Source organism: Zootoca vivipara, chromosome 6, assembly GCF_965207765.1.
Source record: "Zootoca vivipara chromosome 6, rZooViv2.hap1.1, whole genome shotgun sequence".
In the NCBI taxonomy this organism is placed as follows: Eukaryota; Metazoa; Chordata; class Lepidosauria; order Squamata; family Lacertidae; genus Zootoca; species Zootoca vivipara.
In genome coordinates this window covers 46,535,531-46,553,578 of record NC_142589.1, presented here as the reverse complement: position 1 = coordinate 46,553,578, position 18,048 = coordinate 46,535,531, and the positions used below count along the sequence as shown (strand labels likewise).

The window sequence follows — 18,048 nt, the reverse complement described above, 5'->3', positions numbered from 1 at the left end:
AATCTAGATCCAGCATTAATCGCAGAAGGAGCATCCATAGGTGACTAATCCATACATCATTTTGCTGACTATTCCAAGTCATTCACAGGTACACATACTTCTCTACAAAACTGTGAGCTACATCAACCTTTCCCTTTGTTTTTTTTCAAAAACAGTAACAAACACACATTCCAAAGTTCACTGATCTTGGGATGAAGAGAAGGTGTTCTTTAAAAAAAAAAAGTCATTGCCAGGGGTTCTTGATTCTCTTTTGATTCACTTCCCTTTCTGAATCAAAATTTTAAAATGTAAACAAATCCAAGCTTGAAGTAAATTCAGGGGTGTTGTCCCAGGATGCCTAACTGTATAAACAAGTGTTTCAATTAAAAATTATAATGTCTTATTACTGTTGTTGTTGTTGTTGTTGTTAATAATAATAATAACATAGAAAACCAATCACTGAAACAGTAAAATGTTAATAGAATTAAAACTATATGCATATATAAAATCTGTTTAAAACATACAAATAATTACAATAAAAACAGCATGGCACCAGTCCTTTCATTAAAAGCAGTCAATTCTTCCCAGCTGAATCTGAAAACTGTTGTTCTGCATCTTTTACCAGCATCTTTGCAAACCTAGCCATTACAGTATCATAGGTACAGACATATCTCTATCAAGTCCTTATGATTTCTAGCAACTGTGCAGCCGGGATTTGTTCTCAGGCAATTTTAATTCTCATTCTTGTCCCCTTGCTTCAGGCAACAGGCTTTTTGTCTGGTTCTGGCCTCTCCCTTTCTTAATTAGACATGTGGGCTGACATTCATTTTTCATCCATCAGCATTTCCATTTCCCCATTATGTCCAGGGGCACATTACATATACTTTAGCAAAATGCCCTATTATAAAACATATCTTCAGGAGGAAAAGTTTCCTTACACAGAATCCTGATGCATTAGTAGGAAACCCTTTTGGTTTCAAATATGCATAATGGATTTCACTGCAAAAATACCCTCTAAATTATGCACAGTTATCCTTATTAAACCAGCGCTACCAGAATACAATAACCTTCTAAATAAAACCCTTCCTTATAATTTAGTAAAATCTATAAAACACTAGTTTTAATAATCTAGCTAAATTTAAATCTTATTTCTGAAATGGGAAAACAAAACTCTGAACTAACTTGAAAATGCAGGGGTTTTCTTCTAGCCTGGGTCCTTTGCAGATAGAATCATAGAAATGTAGTGCTGGAATGGACCTTGAGGGTCATCTAGTCCAACCCCCTGCAATGCAGGAATCTCAACTAAAACATCCATGGCAGATGGCAATCCAACCTCTGCTTAAAAACCTCCAAGAAAGGAGAGACCACAAGCTTCCAAGGGAGTCTGTTCCTCGCCTTTAAAGGACATTGTAAATATAAATGATATACAGTAAAGTAAAACTTAAAATAAATAAATAATTCATATGCTGCATTTCTGTTTGCCACAAACAATTAAAGGAATAGGTCCTCTGCTAGGCCAAAATACTATTTACTGTTCAATGAAATTTGCTTTAGTTTAGCTACTTTCCATGTTTACAGCAGGTAAAATCACATGTTATGATTTGTTGTTGTTTAGTCGTTTAGTCGTGTCCGACTCTTCGTGACCCCATGGACCATAGCACGTGTTGTGACGTGGGGTTTGTGATTTCAGCTCTCTTCACATAACATGCTGGAGACAGTTCTCTAGTAACAGCTCTTTATTAAAGTGAACAAGACTGAAGACTGAGGAGAGGAAAGCTACATTTATAGGGACAGGGGACTAGCTAGGAAGGGATACATTTTGGAGGGAACAATATCAAGCAATCACAGTGCTGCCTTTTGGAGGAAACCAATAAGACAGAGGATCCAAATACAGCAGCTTAAATGAACCAATAGTAGCTGTACCCTCTGGAACCAAAAGGCAGTTACTTTATCCTAATGCAAATACAGACAATAATAATACAGATATAAAATCCTTTGACTCAATACACAACACCCCTCCCCCCCTAGTGAGCACAGCAGACGTAATCCCTCAGGTACTGTGGGGTCCTACAACTTCTACCTGATCTCCTGACAACAGGTGTTGCAGGTTCTGGATTGGGTGTTACCTGTGGTGGAGGGGCTGCTATAGGGGTTTCATCAGGAACAGATGGAGTCCCAGACATCTCAGGGTCCCCGACCTGTACCTCGACATCATGAGGACTAGCAGACCCTGGTTCATTTGCTGAAGCCCCTGGTGACTGCACCTCTGGGCCATTTTCACTCTGGTCTCGCAGCTGTGCGTCATTAGCCAGGGATGAATTATCTGACTCCTCCCTGCTGAGCGCCCGGCGCCTCAGCTGATCTATATGTCTCTTCCAAACTTGCCCATTTTCCAAGGTCACATAATAGGACACAGGTCCACTAGCCCGGGTGATCACACCGGCCACCCACCGCGGACCTCGTGAATAGTTCCTCACCCAGACCAGATCTTCAGGGGCGAGATACCTTGTTGTGTCAGTCTCAGCCTGGGGGGTTGCTCTTGAATTACGGTTTGGCATTTTATCTGGGTGGACATAATCCAGCACCGTTACCAGTCTTCTACCTAAGAGCAGCTCGGCTGGCGACTTGCCCGTCGCAGTACACGGCGTCGCATGCTGCAAAAATAACATTCGCGCAATGCGAGCCGACCAGTTACCCTCCATTAAGCGCGCAATGGATTCTTTGGCTGTTCTTACCATGCGCTCAGCCTGCCCATTGGAGGATGGGTGAAAGGGCGCGGATGTGACCCCTCTTATAAAGTTATCAGCCAAGAATGCCCTGAATTCTTGGGATACAAAAGCTGCCCCATTATCTGATACAATGGTCTCAGGTAACCCGTGGGTAGCAAACAGCTGCCTCAACACCTTGATTACGGCAGCTGATGCCATGCTAGGGACCATCGCCACTTCTAACCATTTGGAATATGCATCAACGATAACCAAAAAGACCTTCCCTTGGAATGGCCCAGCAAAATCTATGTGCAGCCGGCTCCAGGGAGTCCTGGACTGCTCCCACCAGTGGACTGGTGCTCTGGCCACTTCTGGCCGCACCTCTTGGCATGCCTTGCATGTTCGTACCCATTGTTCTAAGTTCTGGTCCATTCCAGGCCACCACACATAACATCGGGCTAGCAACTTCATCCTGACCATTCCCGGGTGTCCCATGTGAAGCGTCTCAAGAACCCTGTTTCTCAGTGGTGCTGGGATGATCACCCTATCTCCCCATAGGAGACAACCCTTATGCATGGACAATTCGTGCTGCCTTGTCGCATAAGGCCTGAATTTTTCTTCATGCGGACCACCTGGCCACCCCCTCCCCACCCAAGTGAGCACACGGGAGAGAACAGCATCTTTCCTAGTTTTCTCAGCTATATCCGTAGCTGTTACAGGAGCCCCCGGAAGTGTTTCTAGCATCATAATGTGCTCCGCCGGAGCAGGATCCTCATTGCTCCCGCCAGGAAGGGGCAATCGACTCAGCGCATCAGCATGGCACAACTGTTTCCCCGGCACATGGGTCAAGGTGTACTGGAACCCATTCAGGAATATTGACCAACGCAACATTCTGGGGGAGAGAATTAGTGGCGTTTGTTTGTTTGGGTTGAACAACCCTAACAGTGGTTTGTGGTCCGTTTCAATGGAGAAATGGCGACCGTACAAATAATCATAGAACCTTTTGATTCCGGACACAATAGCCAGTGCCTCTTTATCAATTTGAGCATAGTTGCGCTCTGTGGGCGACAACGTACGGGAATAGAAAGAGATGGGCTTTTCCGACCCATCCGCTTCCCTATGACTCAGCACAGCCCCCAGACCGTATTGAGAGGCATCACATGCCAGGACCAGCGGCTTTGACTCATCATAATGAGCAAGGACGCTCCTGCTACTCAGCATTCCTCGCAAGGAGTCAAAAGCCTTCTGCTGCTCCCGCCCCCATCGCCACACATTCTTTTTCTGCAATAGTCTATGTAATGGTTCAGCTACCGAAGCTTTCTGGGGTAAGAACGAATGATAAAAGTTAATAAGTCCCAGGAATGACTGCAACTCCGTCTTGTTCTGTGGTCGTGGTGCCTCGATGATGGCCTTAATCTTAGCATCTGTGGGGTGGATGCCTGATGCATCAATTTTAAACCCCAAGAAATCCACAGTTGGCACCCCAAAACTGCATTTTTCTTTTTTCAGTTGCAACCCCACCTCCTTGAACTTGAGCAACACTGCACGGACACGCGCAACCAGTTCCTGTGGGTCTTTTCCAGCAATCAAAACATCATCAAAAAATGGCAAGACCCCCGGCAGACCTCTTAACAGGCGTTCCATGAGCCCTTGAAAAATCCCTGGGGCCACACAAACTCCGAACTGTAATCTGTTAACTCTGAACGCCCCTTTATGTGTGACAATAGTCTGTGCTTCCGCTGATTGTGGGGTTACTGGCAGCTGTTGGTAAGCTTGTGCCAGGTCAATTTTGGCGAACACCTTGCCCCCAGCCAGTTTAGCCAACAGATGTGATACGACTGGAATGGGGTATGAGTTTCCCCTGAGTGCCTTATTGATAGTACATTTGTAATCTGCACATATCCTGACTTCCCCATTTGCTTTAAGGGGCGTGACGATTGGAGTCTCCCACTTAGCAGAGTCCACGGGTGAGAGAACTCCCTGCTTGACCAATTTATCCAGCTCTGCCTCGATCTTGGGTTGCAGTGCAAATGGCACTCGCCTTGGTTTGAGTCGGATTGGAGCCACCCCGGGGTCCAACTCGAAGTCAACTGGGGGCCCTTTATAACAACCCAGTTTTCCATTAAAGAGACCAGCAAATTCCTTGCATAATACCTCGCTCATCTCAGGGCAGGTTTGGATTGAATTAAGCCCTGAGATACTCAGTCCCAGGGCAGGGAACCAGTCAGTGCCCAGGAGACTGGGGCGACTGCCCTTCGCAATCACCAGTTTGAGTACAGCCTGTTTGTCCCGGAACTGTACTCTCACGGCACACATTCCCATAACATGGATGCGGCCTGCTGAGTACGACTGCAAGGTTGCCGGAAAGGGCTCCAGAGGGGGCAACTTACCCCTGGGGAAGAATGTCTTCGCGGTCTGGTCCGACACGATGGTGAATGCGGATCCGGAGTCCACCTCCATGTCGCACTGCTGACCCTCAATCTTCACCTTGACGTGTGCCTTGCCTTGCGCTGGAAACTGCACGGCCCTCCCGTTGATCTCCGTTACGTAGTGGCAGTCCTTTAGAAAACGAGTTGCTGTGGGCGGTCTGCGATGCTCCAGTCTAGGTGCTCCTGTCGCTCCCGACGCCGCCGATCTACAGACCCTGGCGATGTGACCCGTCTTTCCGCACGTCCGGCAGATAGCATCCCTGAAACGACAACTCTTCCTTTCATGGTTTCCGCCACAACCTGGGCAACTGCCTCGGCGATCTCTGTGCACTGTGCAGGCCTGACGCACCGACTCGACCCCACAGACTGGGCTCTGGCTCGGAGTAGCCTCTAGCTCGTCCATGGCATGCGCAACTTCTATCTGTGGCTTAGTGGCCTTGCGACTGGCATCAAGCTCCTCTCTTTCATAATTCTCCGTGGCGGTGGCCTCCTTCAAGGCTGAAGCAAGGGTAACCTCTTCTTTAGCCACGATGCGTCTTCTGGCTTTCTTGCTGCTCAGACCACCAATAAACCGATCCAGGAGAGTCTCTTCCAGATTTTGGAAGCCGCAGTGCTGAGCGAGCTTCCGGAGTTCAGCCAGAAATGTGGATACAGACTCCCCAGCATGCTGCTGCCTCTTATAGAACTCCATCCGCCGGGCCATCTTGGTCTCAGTAGGCGCCAAGTGGCTTGTTAGGCAGGCAAGAATATCTTTGAGAGATGTCTCACTCAGCTTCGCTGGAGCAAGTAATGCCTTGGCCAGCTTGAAGGTCTCGGGCCCACAGTAGCTCAGGAATGTGGCCCTTCTTTTGCTGGCATCGGTGATCCCTTGAGCCACTGCAAAGAACTCGAAGCGTTCGACGTAGTCTTCCCAGGTGTGGGGCTCTGATGGCTGGAAGGGCTCCAATACCCTTGGACTCTCCATTGTCCTAGCGGGCAGGGTCGTCTTCTCAGCTGGCCAGTGAGTCTTGTTCTCAGCTGCAATCCGGACTCTGAGGCAGGGTTGTGTTTAACCGCTCCTCAGCATTCCGGATCCCACCTTCGTCGCCAGTTGTTGTGACGTGGGGTTTGTGATTTCAGCTCTCTTCACATAACATGCTGGAGACAGTTCTCTAGTAACAGCTCTTTATTAAAGTGAACAAGACTGAAGACTGAGGAGAGGAAAGCTACATTTATAGGGACAGGGGACTAGCTAGGAAGGGATACATTTTGGAGGGAACAATATCAAGCAATCACAGTGCTGCCTTTTGGAGGAAACCAATAAGACAGAGGATCCAAATACAGCAGCTTAAATGAACCAATAGTAGCTGTACCCTCTGGAACCAAAAGGCAGTTACTTTATCCTAATGCAAATACAGACAATAATAATACAGATATAAAATCCTTTGACTCAATACACAACAGCACGCCAGGCACTTTCCATGTTTACAGCAGGTAAAATCACATGTTATGATAAGCAGCTATTTTTAGAAAAAGTAGCTACACAGGTCCTAGATCTGGCCTGGGACTGCAGCCCATGATAAAGGGGTTAATCCTTTCCTCTCACATCATTTCCATCTGAAAATCCCAGCCCAGTCGCACAACTACATGCAGTAGAAAGCACCTTCAGAAGAAGTAGCAGAGGTGAATGTGGTTTTGTAAAGGTGTGGCACTGAGGGGAACAGGGTTGAAAGCTCTTCTCTGCATTCCTGATTACCGTAGGTTCCCCAACAGCTCCTTTTCTTACACTACAGGCAGTGCTAAAACACTTTAAAAATGTACACCTGGCATCAACTAACATGCAGTCTGACTAAAAATATGCATTTCTGTTCCCTTTCCAGTTACCATTCCATCAAATTAAAAAAACAAACCCTATGCATTAAAAAACACTTGCACACTCCTGCACCCACAATAACTCATTCAATAAAAGATCTTATCTTGTCCTTCTCGAATTCTCTGGAACAAATGTGGATACAGATGCCTACAACCATCTACAAATATTTTATTTGTTGTTCCTATTGTTGTCCCTAAAACTACTGTGTGTGTTGTGCCAATAAAAAACTACAGAACTCTTTATTTCACTAGGCATCAATACTTTAGCTCACTAAGGCTAAAGCTGAACAAGTCCCACTAGATAAACTAACTTTTCATGTTTCTGGACCGATACTGATTATAGTGAAATGTTTTTATATATTGTTATAATCAATTATTGGCTCATTTCTATCTGATGCTAAAATACTGTCAATTAAAAGACTGCTTATGCTAGGCATAATGTTTTTGATTTCTCCTGTGAACTCAAGCTACAGACTACCACAGTGGTTAAGGATTACTAACTGAGGCTTTAGAAGACACCCAAATACTGTTTAAGGTCAACACTAGTGCATTTTAGAGCATTTAAAACGCAGCAAGGTTGTTTCCTCCTGCTTAATTTCAAGTCTCATTGACATGCTGCTGTACACACCAGAGAGGGGGCAGGGATGTCTTCACCTAATGCGTATTACCCATTTATTTCTCCATGCCTGCAACACACACCCCACCCTCCTATTCATGAAGCTGTCATCTGTGCATGCACAATGGCTGTCACAAATGTACACACCTCAGCTTAACAGCTGGTTTGAGTGGAAATGCATCAAACAGCAGTATTTCTCAAGAATCTACAAAACAGATACGTATTGTGACTGATGTCATATGTAAAGGTAAAGGGACCCCTGACCATTAGGTCCAGTCCTGACCGACTCTGGGGTTGCGGTAGTCATCTTGCGTTATTGGCCGAGGGAGCCGGCGTATGTCATATGTACACAGCTTTAAACACTGGCAGTGGGAATGCACTAGAGGCAGAATTATCGGTAATGTGCACATGGCCTCGGTATCTAGGCTGCATATTCATTGGCAATCAGCATAACATGACATCAAATGTGTTGGGAACAAATCTAAATACAGTAATTTTAAAGCAAGCTTCTTCTTTTTCTACACTTAAACCAATAGTGGCACCCACCCTGTGGAATGCCCTCCCACTAGAGGTCAAAGAGAACAACAACTACCAGACCTTTAGAAGGCATCTCAAGGCAGCCCTGTTTAGGGAAGCTTTTAATGTTTGATGGATTTCTGTATTTTAATGTTTGATGGATTTCTGTATTTTAGAATTTCTGTTTTGTTGGAAGCCGCCCAGAGTGGCTGGTGGAACCCGGCCAGATGGGCGGGGTATAAATAATAATTTATTTATTTATTTATTTATTTATAATAAAGGAGGATAGTAACTGCCCTACAAGCTGCCAGAACCATAAACTATGTGATGAAATGTCAGTTGTCAAAATACCAATATTTAACAAAGCTTATTTGTCATAACACTTCAAAAAGAGGCAAAGTGGCCTCAATGCAAATTATGCAAAGAGTGATCATTAAATATTCAGCATGCATTTGATCTGAAACTACTTCCCTACTATCAAAGTAGGGAAAGCAGAGAACAATCTAATGCTGAAAATGTTGCGGACAGGCCTTTCCTGCTGGGTCAGGCAGCTGATGATGATGAGCTTATTTATTATTTCCTCACAAGAAGGAAATAACAAAGCACCACACACTCTCTCTAAGGGTGTCACTGTATTGTGTAAACACCAAGTTGCATATTATAATGAAGGATATCATTTTAAAGTAAAAATGTCCAGTCAGCTTTTAGACAGGTGTGTGTTGTTGTTTTTAAAGCATATTTAAAACATGTATTTAAAATGAAGCACAGGAAGTACATAGTTAAAATTATAAAGACAGCAACTTTAACCTTATGCATAAGTAGTGCATTTGCAAGATATATGCAACAAATTGTGAAACTCCCATCTCTACTATTTATTGTCATTCTTAATAATGTCAGTTTTCCCTTCTATAAGCATAACAGAACTTTTTAACACACAAAGCATGAATCTCCCAGGTGGCTGCCTTTCAGTTAGTAATTTCAAAATCACCCCTCACCATGAAAACTGCCACTTTCTATTTTTGCAAGAATCTGTTTATCACATCAAACAGGGGATTGATGACAGTGATATCAATAAGTAATGTCGCTAACTTCCTGTATACCTCTATAGCAAAAGGAAGCATACACGGCTTGTGAGCATGAATTTGGCAATAACCTCCTGACTGTGGCAAGCACTCACCCCCAGAAGGTACACACCTGTGGAATAGGTTCCATGACTATGCTTCTGCCTCCCTTTCTGAATCATAAAGTACATCTACATGCTTTCTCCTGTTTACAGCACAATGAGATTAATGTGCTTTTAAGTAGCTCAGAAATTTGTAAAAGGCATGAAACACAAGATGGGGTCAGAATGACAGCGCTGAGCTACCCAACTCTGTGTTTCTCTGTATGGATATATTTGGTGTTTTATTAAAACAGTCAGGACTTTGTCTCTACTTTTTAATGTATTCTCTTTCTATTGTTGGGGAAATGTGTGGATAAGAGGAAAACAGCAGGCCAGGTCAGGGCTGGGGAGAGAAAAAGGGAGTGAGTAGCTAGGTTGTTAGCTAACCAACTGGGTGAAGAAGAAATGAGAAAACCCATGAAAACTAATAAGGAGAAAGATTTGAATCCATAATGTGGTGGGTAGTTAATAGTCTTGTTCCTGTTACAGCTCCTTTTGCTGTTTTAATCATTCATATACTCTTTATCTAGTTTCCCATGGTCCCTGGGCATAGTTTGGAGGAAGACTGAGCAGTAATTTTGCAGAAGTTAAGCAGGTCTGGGCCTGGTCAGTGTCTGGATGAGAGAGAAAAAATAGGAACTGCAGGTCTCACTTTAGTTCTTTTGCAAAGCACTGTGACTCAGTGGGAGAGCATCTTCAGCGATCCCTACTTGAAACCCAATGGAGTTGCTGCCAGTCAGTGCAGACAGTATTGAGCTATGGTCTGTCTAAGGCAGCTTCCTATGTTTTACAATGGAAGGAGGTAACAACATCCCAAGATTACTAAATATGGTCTGTTTATCTGTAAGGAGTATTAACTATCCAGAGTGGTTAAGAGAGTGTAAAAAAAATTCTTCCACCTTTTAAATGCATGCTTAAGGGAAAACAAGCCAGGAAACACTTTCTGTCTGTCATATAGCAGTTTAAAAAAAGAGAGAGAGAGCTGGCAATGCAGTTTCAAGAAGAAGTCTTTGTTCTGTCAAAAGATATTGGGCTCAGCCATGGGGTTCAAGCCATCTTGGAAGTCTTAGTTCTTCAATCCTGAAGATGTGTTTGTGGCAGGTTGCAATTCATCTGTGTTAAGAAAGGACACTGCATATTCTCAGGAAAACTTTCCTCATAGTCAGGCAGAATATTTTAAAAGTTGTTTATAATACCAATCATATCTAAAGGAGACCTCCGTTTTTCATAAAAAGTATGTTCTCAGCATGCACGCACACACACACAATTAGAGATGGCCATCACTACCATCACCTACTTCTGAATTTCCCAGAAAACTAACTGAAAGCTGTTGTCAACGGTGGTCAAGAAGCTACATGCCTCTGCGAAGCTCACAAGCAGGAACACATTTTAAGAAACCATGATGAATCCTGTCGGAAAGATCAGGACTTGCAGGTCAAGTTTCCAGAAGCATCTGGTTGTTACTGTTGGAAACAGGATGCTGGGGCTTGATAGACCCACCCTGGTTTCATCCAGCAAGGCTCTCCTGCTGTCCTTAGCAAGTACTGCCTTAAGCTACAATTGGAAGTCCCTGGTCCAACAAACCAACTGTTTGATTCTTAAAACTAACAGGTGCTACCTGGCAGGTTCCCAGAGACATCTCATCACCCCCTGTTGCTGACAGAGAGCAGGACCAAGGACTCCTAGGGCTCAAGTTCCTTACTGAGGAGCAGAAGGTTCGCTTTGCATGTGTCCAAGGCAACCTTCCTCCTTTCATATTTCTTGTGCTTACATCTTAAACTTTCCTCCAAAGAGCTCACTGCGGCCTACATGGTTAAACCTCTCCTCAAAATTTATCCTCACCACCTTGTGAGATAGCTTCGACTGACTGCTCCAATGTCACCCGCGGTGCTTCGCGGCCAAATGTGGATCTGGACCCGGGTCCCGCCCCTACGCCCCCAATTTTAGGCGGCCGCTCTAACCGCTACACCGCGCTGCCTCGAGCCGAGCTTGCCAGTTAAGGCCGAGGTGGTGGTAACAACAACAACAACACGCGTGTCTTGCGCATGTGCAGCCAGGAAATGCTCTCCCCCTCCAAGCACACCCGCCTAGTGCACTCTGCACATGCTCGTGGGGTCAAGTGAGACCCAATGAAGAGGCCGTGCCTCACCTGATGTAAGGGCTGGCGGCCGCCAGGATGTTGGTCTGCACGGGGATCTCCTCGCCCTCCAGCACCAGATGGGCGTCGCAGAAGCGGCCCTCCTCGCGGAAGGAGCTCAGCGCCCTCAGGAGCCGGGCCGGGTGCTGGGGGTCCGACACGGCGCTGCTCGACATCGCGGCGTCCCCAACCGGACGGAGCCCAATTCTTAGCAGCAGGAGTTATGGGGTGGTGGCGGGGGGGGGGGTGGTCGCCGATGCCGCCGCCGCCTCCTCTTCTCCCTTCGCGCCTTTTCCTTTTCTCCTCAGGGGCCTGACTCCGCCAGGCCAAGGCGGCCTTTCTCCCGCTCCTCTTCCTCCCGCGCCCAGCAGGCCGGAGCTGCCTCCGGCGCCTCGCGTCCTCTCTCTCGCCTCAGCCGCTCTCCGGCTCCTCGCATCCGAGCCGGTGCCCCACCATACATCCCAGCCCCGGCTCTGGCCTTGACATCATATCCTCGCGCCGGCCCATCCCGGCTCCGCCTGCCGGGGAGGAGGAGGAGGAGGAGCCGCCGGAGCCGCCGCCGGGATGGAGGGGAAGGAACTGGGCAGGCTGGACGAAACGGAACACCACGCGGGATGACCGCAACAACTACAAGGACATCATATACGCTTTATCCTCTCTACTGGCGCGGGCGCAAAGCAGGGCGGGCGCTCTGCTTATGGTCAGAGGCACCAGGGCGACTCTCCATCTGCCTTGCGCTAAGCTTGCTCGTTTAGGTTATGTGGGGGGAGCCATAACCTGTGGCCCTCCGGACGTTGCTGAATTACAATTGCCCAATTGACTAATTTTGGATATAATGTAAATGGAGATTTGGGATATACTGTAATATACAGTAAATGGAGATTTGTAAAAGATGCAGGAGGAAATGATTGACAATAGGACCCACAAAGGGGAGGAGGGAAGTCCAGGAGATTCTATGGAATATTGTCTTTGTGTTGTATGTTGTGATCGTAAAACTGTAATTTGAAAAAAACAAACAAACAAATATATACACAGTATATACACAGTGTGTGTGTGTGTGTGTGTGTGTGTGTGTATAAATTACAAATACGATTGCCCCTGAGGCCGTGTTCGTGAGATTGATGGAAGCCCAGCAACAACATCCGGAAAGCCATAGGCTATTATTTATTTATTGTAGTTGTTTCTAAACTGCTTAATATTCAGAATCTTTAAGGGGCATAAGATTAGCCAGCCATGCCCAAACTCCTGATGTGTGGAGTGAGTGGAAGATACACTCTGAACATGCTCATAGCATTAAGCAACAAATAATGTTCAGAGATTTGCAGCACAAACCTATGCATATTTACTTGTAAGTAATCCCCATTGAACTTAATAGGACATACTTCTAATTGTGCATAGGAGTGTGTTGTTATATGCTGAGACTATGCATGTATTCTTTGGAAGAATGCTGTTGTAAACATCAGACCTGGATTAAATGGTGCCTGGTGTCTTCAGCGCCTCCATCCATTTGCTCGACTTTATTTCAGAGTTGGATCAATGTTTTGTATGCATGATTTATCTTGCCATGTAAGACAATGATTTTTCATGCTAAAGTTATAAAAATCTGTATTGTGTAGCATGAACCACTCCATTTCATCACATGAACGGTGGTGAAAATTGCCGCGGAAAATTCACACTATTTCCCAGGTGAACAGGACTGCAAACAGATTTTTTAAACATAGAAATGAGTGCTAGTTCCATTCGATTCCACTAGATTCCCAGATGTGACTTTAGCATCATGTGAAAGATAAGATAAAATGCAGAAATTGTCAGGTAAGGAAATGTTGGAAAAAGGGAATAAAGTGCTGTCTGAATGCAGCCCAAGTAATTTCACAGTAGACTCATTGAAATGAATTAACAGGTTCATTCTTTTCAGTGGGTGCATTCTGCATGGGATGTAGTTGAATACAACCCAATTATTACACTGGCCCCAACCAGAAGTTGGGCATTTAGTATTGCTGATCCCATGCTGTGGAACACGCTTCAAAGAGACATTTGGCAGACATCTCTTAAGACTTTTTTTTAAAATGTGGACAGGCCTATGCAGCCAATTAAACTTTTCTTGAGTAGCCAGTCTTTTTAATGATTGTTTTCTGCTGCTTTTATTGGTTTTAAAAATGTTTTTACATTGCTGTACACCACCCTGATGTTTTATTAAAGGGTGGTACATATGTAAATAAAACCTGTGTTTGCATTTGGACATGTAGGCCCATACTGAAACTTGTACACATAAAGGAGGAGGGATGCAATCCTCACCCTCAGGCTCATTCCCAAACATCAAAAGCCAGGGGATATTGTTGTTGCCCAGGTGAAGTCAGAAAAGGAAGCCTTTTATTTCATATCTATAGCCAATGGCCTGCATGGGTGCATTGGAAGTTCAGGAAGCATTTGCTGCCCTGGGCATGCTGTAACTCACAGGCCTTATACCTTGCCACATGGGCAACAATGCAGAGATTTGCAAGTTCTTAGTGCTAGTTCTGGCAGCTATCACCATAGCGCACCTAGAAGTTGATGTGGAGTGATTTAAAGTTTTACATTTTGTACCATTTTTATCTTTTATTTTGCTTGTGAGCTCCTTTGGAAAGGCATTTGCCCAGAAAACCAGCCTAAAATATTTTAAATAAAAAGAACAATTAAATAAATCCTAAGGCTCATCCTATATCAGGGCAGGGGCTATTTTTTAGCCCAAGGGCCACATTTCATTATGGAAAACTTTTATGGGGGTCACAAAACTTTTGTGAGGCCAGTAACAAAAATGAGTAGATTAATGTAAATTTAGCTTTATACGGAAGGCTGGTTTCTACACACTCACACTCACCCCTCTATCTTCCATCCAAGCAAGCAAGAGCCATTATCAGAGATAGAGGACATGTTGCAGCTAACCAGAAACACCCAAGGATGGTGAGGGATGTAGCTGGGGAGTCAGTCCCAAAGGCCAGATAGAGAGGCCTATAGATTCCCCCACCTAGACCTGAGATTTCCCCACCTCTGTCCTAGATTCTGAGGCTGGGTGTTGGAGTTGACCAGCTTTTAGTATTCTAGTTCCCACCATAAAGCGCGAACTTTGATACTCTGCATCTGTCTATAACATTACAAGAAGCAGACATTAGGGGCAGGATTCGCCTAAAGAGCCCTGTGCAAAGATTTTGGCTTGTGAAATGGGGCTTTCCCCCTCTCCTTCCCCAAAATTGGCTCTGGGTGGTCAGGAAGACCCCCCCAGAACAGTATTTAGGGATTACAGAGAGGGGGAGGTAATTCGATCAGGCAAGCTGAAATGCTTGAGCAGATAGAACATTTGGCATAGCACAACACTGAATTACACCCTACATATGCAATGCAATGATTTCCTTTGGGGGTGGGATGGGGTGTGCTGCACTGAATATGATCTGTCCCAGTCAGCCTGGAAGAGAAAGAAATGTGGAACAACCCAATGCCTCGTGCTCAATAAACTCCCAAAGCTGAGGACGCTCAAGGAACTGGACCTCTAAGAAGGCCTGTGTGTTTCTCCATTAATACAGCTGCTTTGGAAATTTCATAACCAAGGGAGTTGTGCTTTGACTGCATGTAATGTGAAAGCCAGTAATTTGGGTGACCTTGTCTTAATTAATTCAAGTAATTTGTTTCTGCTGTCACCTGTTAATAATTATGATGTAAGGAGGCAGAACTGTGTTTTTGGTTTTCCCTTCAACTTGTAAACAATGACTTGGCTTCTCAAGTCACCTATCTAGGTCAACAAGGAAAGCAGGTGATGTAACAGATGGATCAAGGAAGAACAAACCTAGATGCAAAAAAATGGGAAAGAAGCCTGTTGAAAACAAAACAGGAAATGGCCCAGCCATCCTCTCTCCCTTCAACCCTCCCTCCAGGAGAAAAGAATGGAAGGGTGAGGACTGAAGGTAGGGATGGGAGAGAAATTCAGTTCACAGTTACAGGTTAGTCTGTCTAATTCTCACTTTCCAAAACTACTTGAACCAAAGCACAGCTATCCTTCCAAATTTGCACTTTTCCAAATTTTCTCCAAAATTTAGATAGCAGTTCTTAAAGGTTGACCAGCTGAGGTGGATATAGCTGAGAGAACTGTTTCTCAGTAGAGCTGATTGAATGGCCTGGATTCTTTTCTCTTATCTCATTCTGCTACAGCCTGATGGAGCTGCTTTTGCTAAGTGACCACTGAGGAAAAAGGCTTGTCTGCACTAACCTTTGCTACATGCTTTTTAGGCACAGGTCCAGGCTTTCCAGGTCCGTGTTTGAGCAGGGTTTGTCGTCCGTCTGTCCCCCGGTCACTTTCTCTTGGGAAACCAGCATTTTACAGCGGAATCGGAGCACATGACAATCTGCGGAAAACCCTATTGCCAACTCAGGTTTTCCTGGGGAAAGTGCCAGGACAAAACAAAACAAAACAAAAAACCCCACTGATCAAACCTGAATCTGGAAAGCCTGGACATGTGCCTAAAAATGCAGCCCATAAGCAAGTGTGGATGAGCCCAAAGGCTCTCAGTAGATCTGATGGAGTAGCTCTGCTTTCCTTCTCTCTCTTTGTAACAGCCTACTGCTGTAGGCTATTGCTAGGTGACAGCCGAGGAACAGGAAGTAGGTAGGTAGGCGAGGAAGCCACTGTCCATAATAAACCCCAGCATTACACTTTAAATGCAAGGATGGAGTTGGTAGGGAATGTGTGCGTGTTTTTTAATGACCCATGTGCAGGAAAAACATCACATGTGAAGTAGCTTGCACTGCAACATTTGGGTCAGAGGGGAAATAGAGTCGTCCTGTTTTATTCATGCAAATTAATGTCAAGATCACCTGACTTACCGTAACTTTAGGCTAGTCATTGCAGTGGCATAGATTTGGTGTTAAGCAGGTTGTCCTGACTAGCCTTGCCCTGCTCCACAAAAACATACACACCCTTTTATATTGCCTGCCTGCAAGTGACGGTATGTTTTCAGCTTCACCCTGATTTTAATCCTCTGCCTGAGATTTCTTCCAGGATATTGGTGTATGGTGCAACTCCTTAAGTGCTTGTATTGATTTCAAGAGCCCTAATTGTATACTGAGCTTTATGTTCTGACCCGGCATCCCTAAAGACAAAGATCTGGCCATTTACTTCAGTGGCAATGGAATCAAGGCTCTAAAACAGACCCAAAGCAAGTTAGTCTGACAAAAGCTTTCAGTAGAAAGGGATGTTATTGGACTTAAGACTGTTTACATCAGCAGAGTGATTTGTGCTGAAAAGACATGACTTCCCCCAAAGAATGTTGGTGGAACTATAGTGTGTTAAGGATGCTGGGAATTGTAGTTCTGTGAGGGGTAAATTACAGTTCCCATGATTCTCTGGCATGTATGGATGTGACCTTGTGTTATGATGCAATCACTGATCTGAGGAAAGGCTGGATGTAGGGCTCTGGCTGTGATATAAGAGAGTAAAAGTCTGATGTTGCTGCAATACTGGCTTTCCACCAGGTGCCTTCAACCTGGATTTTCCAATTTCTTTATCTTATTACCCTACCTATCCTCTGCTTTCTATGGGAAATTGCTTCAGGACTGCCTTACCTGCTGTCCCAGCTCTTTATGCAGCCAAGGAGAGGAGAGGTTAAGAGCACACCAGCAGGAGTGGATTTAGGGCAGTGCAAGCGGTTGCACCGGGCATGCAACCAAGAAGGGCACCTTCTCAAAGCCTGGTCAGTGCTTGCCTGGTTTCAGGAAGGAGGCATGTGGGCTCTGACAGGGTCCAAGAGTGCTCCTTCTACCTTCCCAAAGCCATGCAAGTTCTTACTGGGCTTTGGGAAGGACATAGGTGGGCTCTAGGACCCTGTACCTCCTTCCCAAAGCCCAGCTTAAGCTGGTACTGTGAGTGCGTCAAATGGCCTTGCACAGGGTGGCATATTCCCAAGGTCTGCCCCTGACATCAGGTAGCCATCTGCCATAGAACACCACTTTTGGCCCACCAGTGTTGATTTCTAGTAGTACCTGCAATGGCACAGCTTCAAGGCCATGGTCGGCTGAGCTCAACTCCTCACACTTGCATTGAACCTGTTGGTTAGAGTAGCAGGTTTTCATGTTGCACAAGTAGAAAGCCCCAAAGGCCTGTAAGATCCAGCATATCCTATGGGTGTATGTTAATAGTCAGATCTGGGTAACTTGAATTCAAAGCCCTACTTAACCAATAACTCAGTGAGAATGATGTGGGGCAATGTCATCCATCCCTCTTTGGTCCAGTTTCCATTTCCAAAGCATGGAACTTCCAGGCAAACTGTTTATTGAGCATTATCTTTATTTGTTTGCAGGGGAATTAGATGGCACTGGCTATTTAATTAGCATTCATTCTGATTTGTTTGGAGGAAGTTAGACAATGTTGCATCAAGCAAATATTATCCCACATTTTCCTGTGCATTTCCCCATCACTTTACGTATTGCAAAAATTGAATCTTTCAGGAAAGCAGGTTTGTTGCATTAGATCTCCAAATTAGCTTCAATTGTGCAACCTACATTTTCCCAAATAGCATGTCTGGAAGTGCCCTATGTACCCAATTTTATCAATTAAAGGCTCACTCTCAGTATTAAGAACAAAATAAGACATTATTAACACTCAGGAGGAAATTAAAAACATTTCC

General features: G+C 45.1%; 1 protein-coding gene across 2 annotated transcripts in view; it reads right to left on the bottom strand.

Annotated features, from left to right (window-relative positions):
• The window catches only part of GAN (gigaxonin), a 35,816-nt gene extending 22,186 nt beyond the window's left edge, over positions 1 to 13,630 (bottom strand). For both annotated transcript variants that reach the window (XM_035119938.3, XM_088672023.1), the window contains exon 1: positions 11,411 to 13,630. In XM_035119938.3, coding sequence (XP_034975829.1) covers positions 11,411 to 11,574 — 164 coding nt within the window. In that variant the 5' untranslated portion in view covers positions 11,575 to 13,630. The remainder of the gene's footprint in view (positions 1 to 11,410) is intronic.
• Positions 13,631 to 18,048: the final 4,418 nt, after the last annotated feature.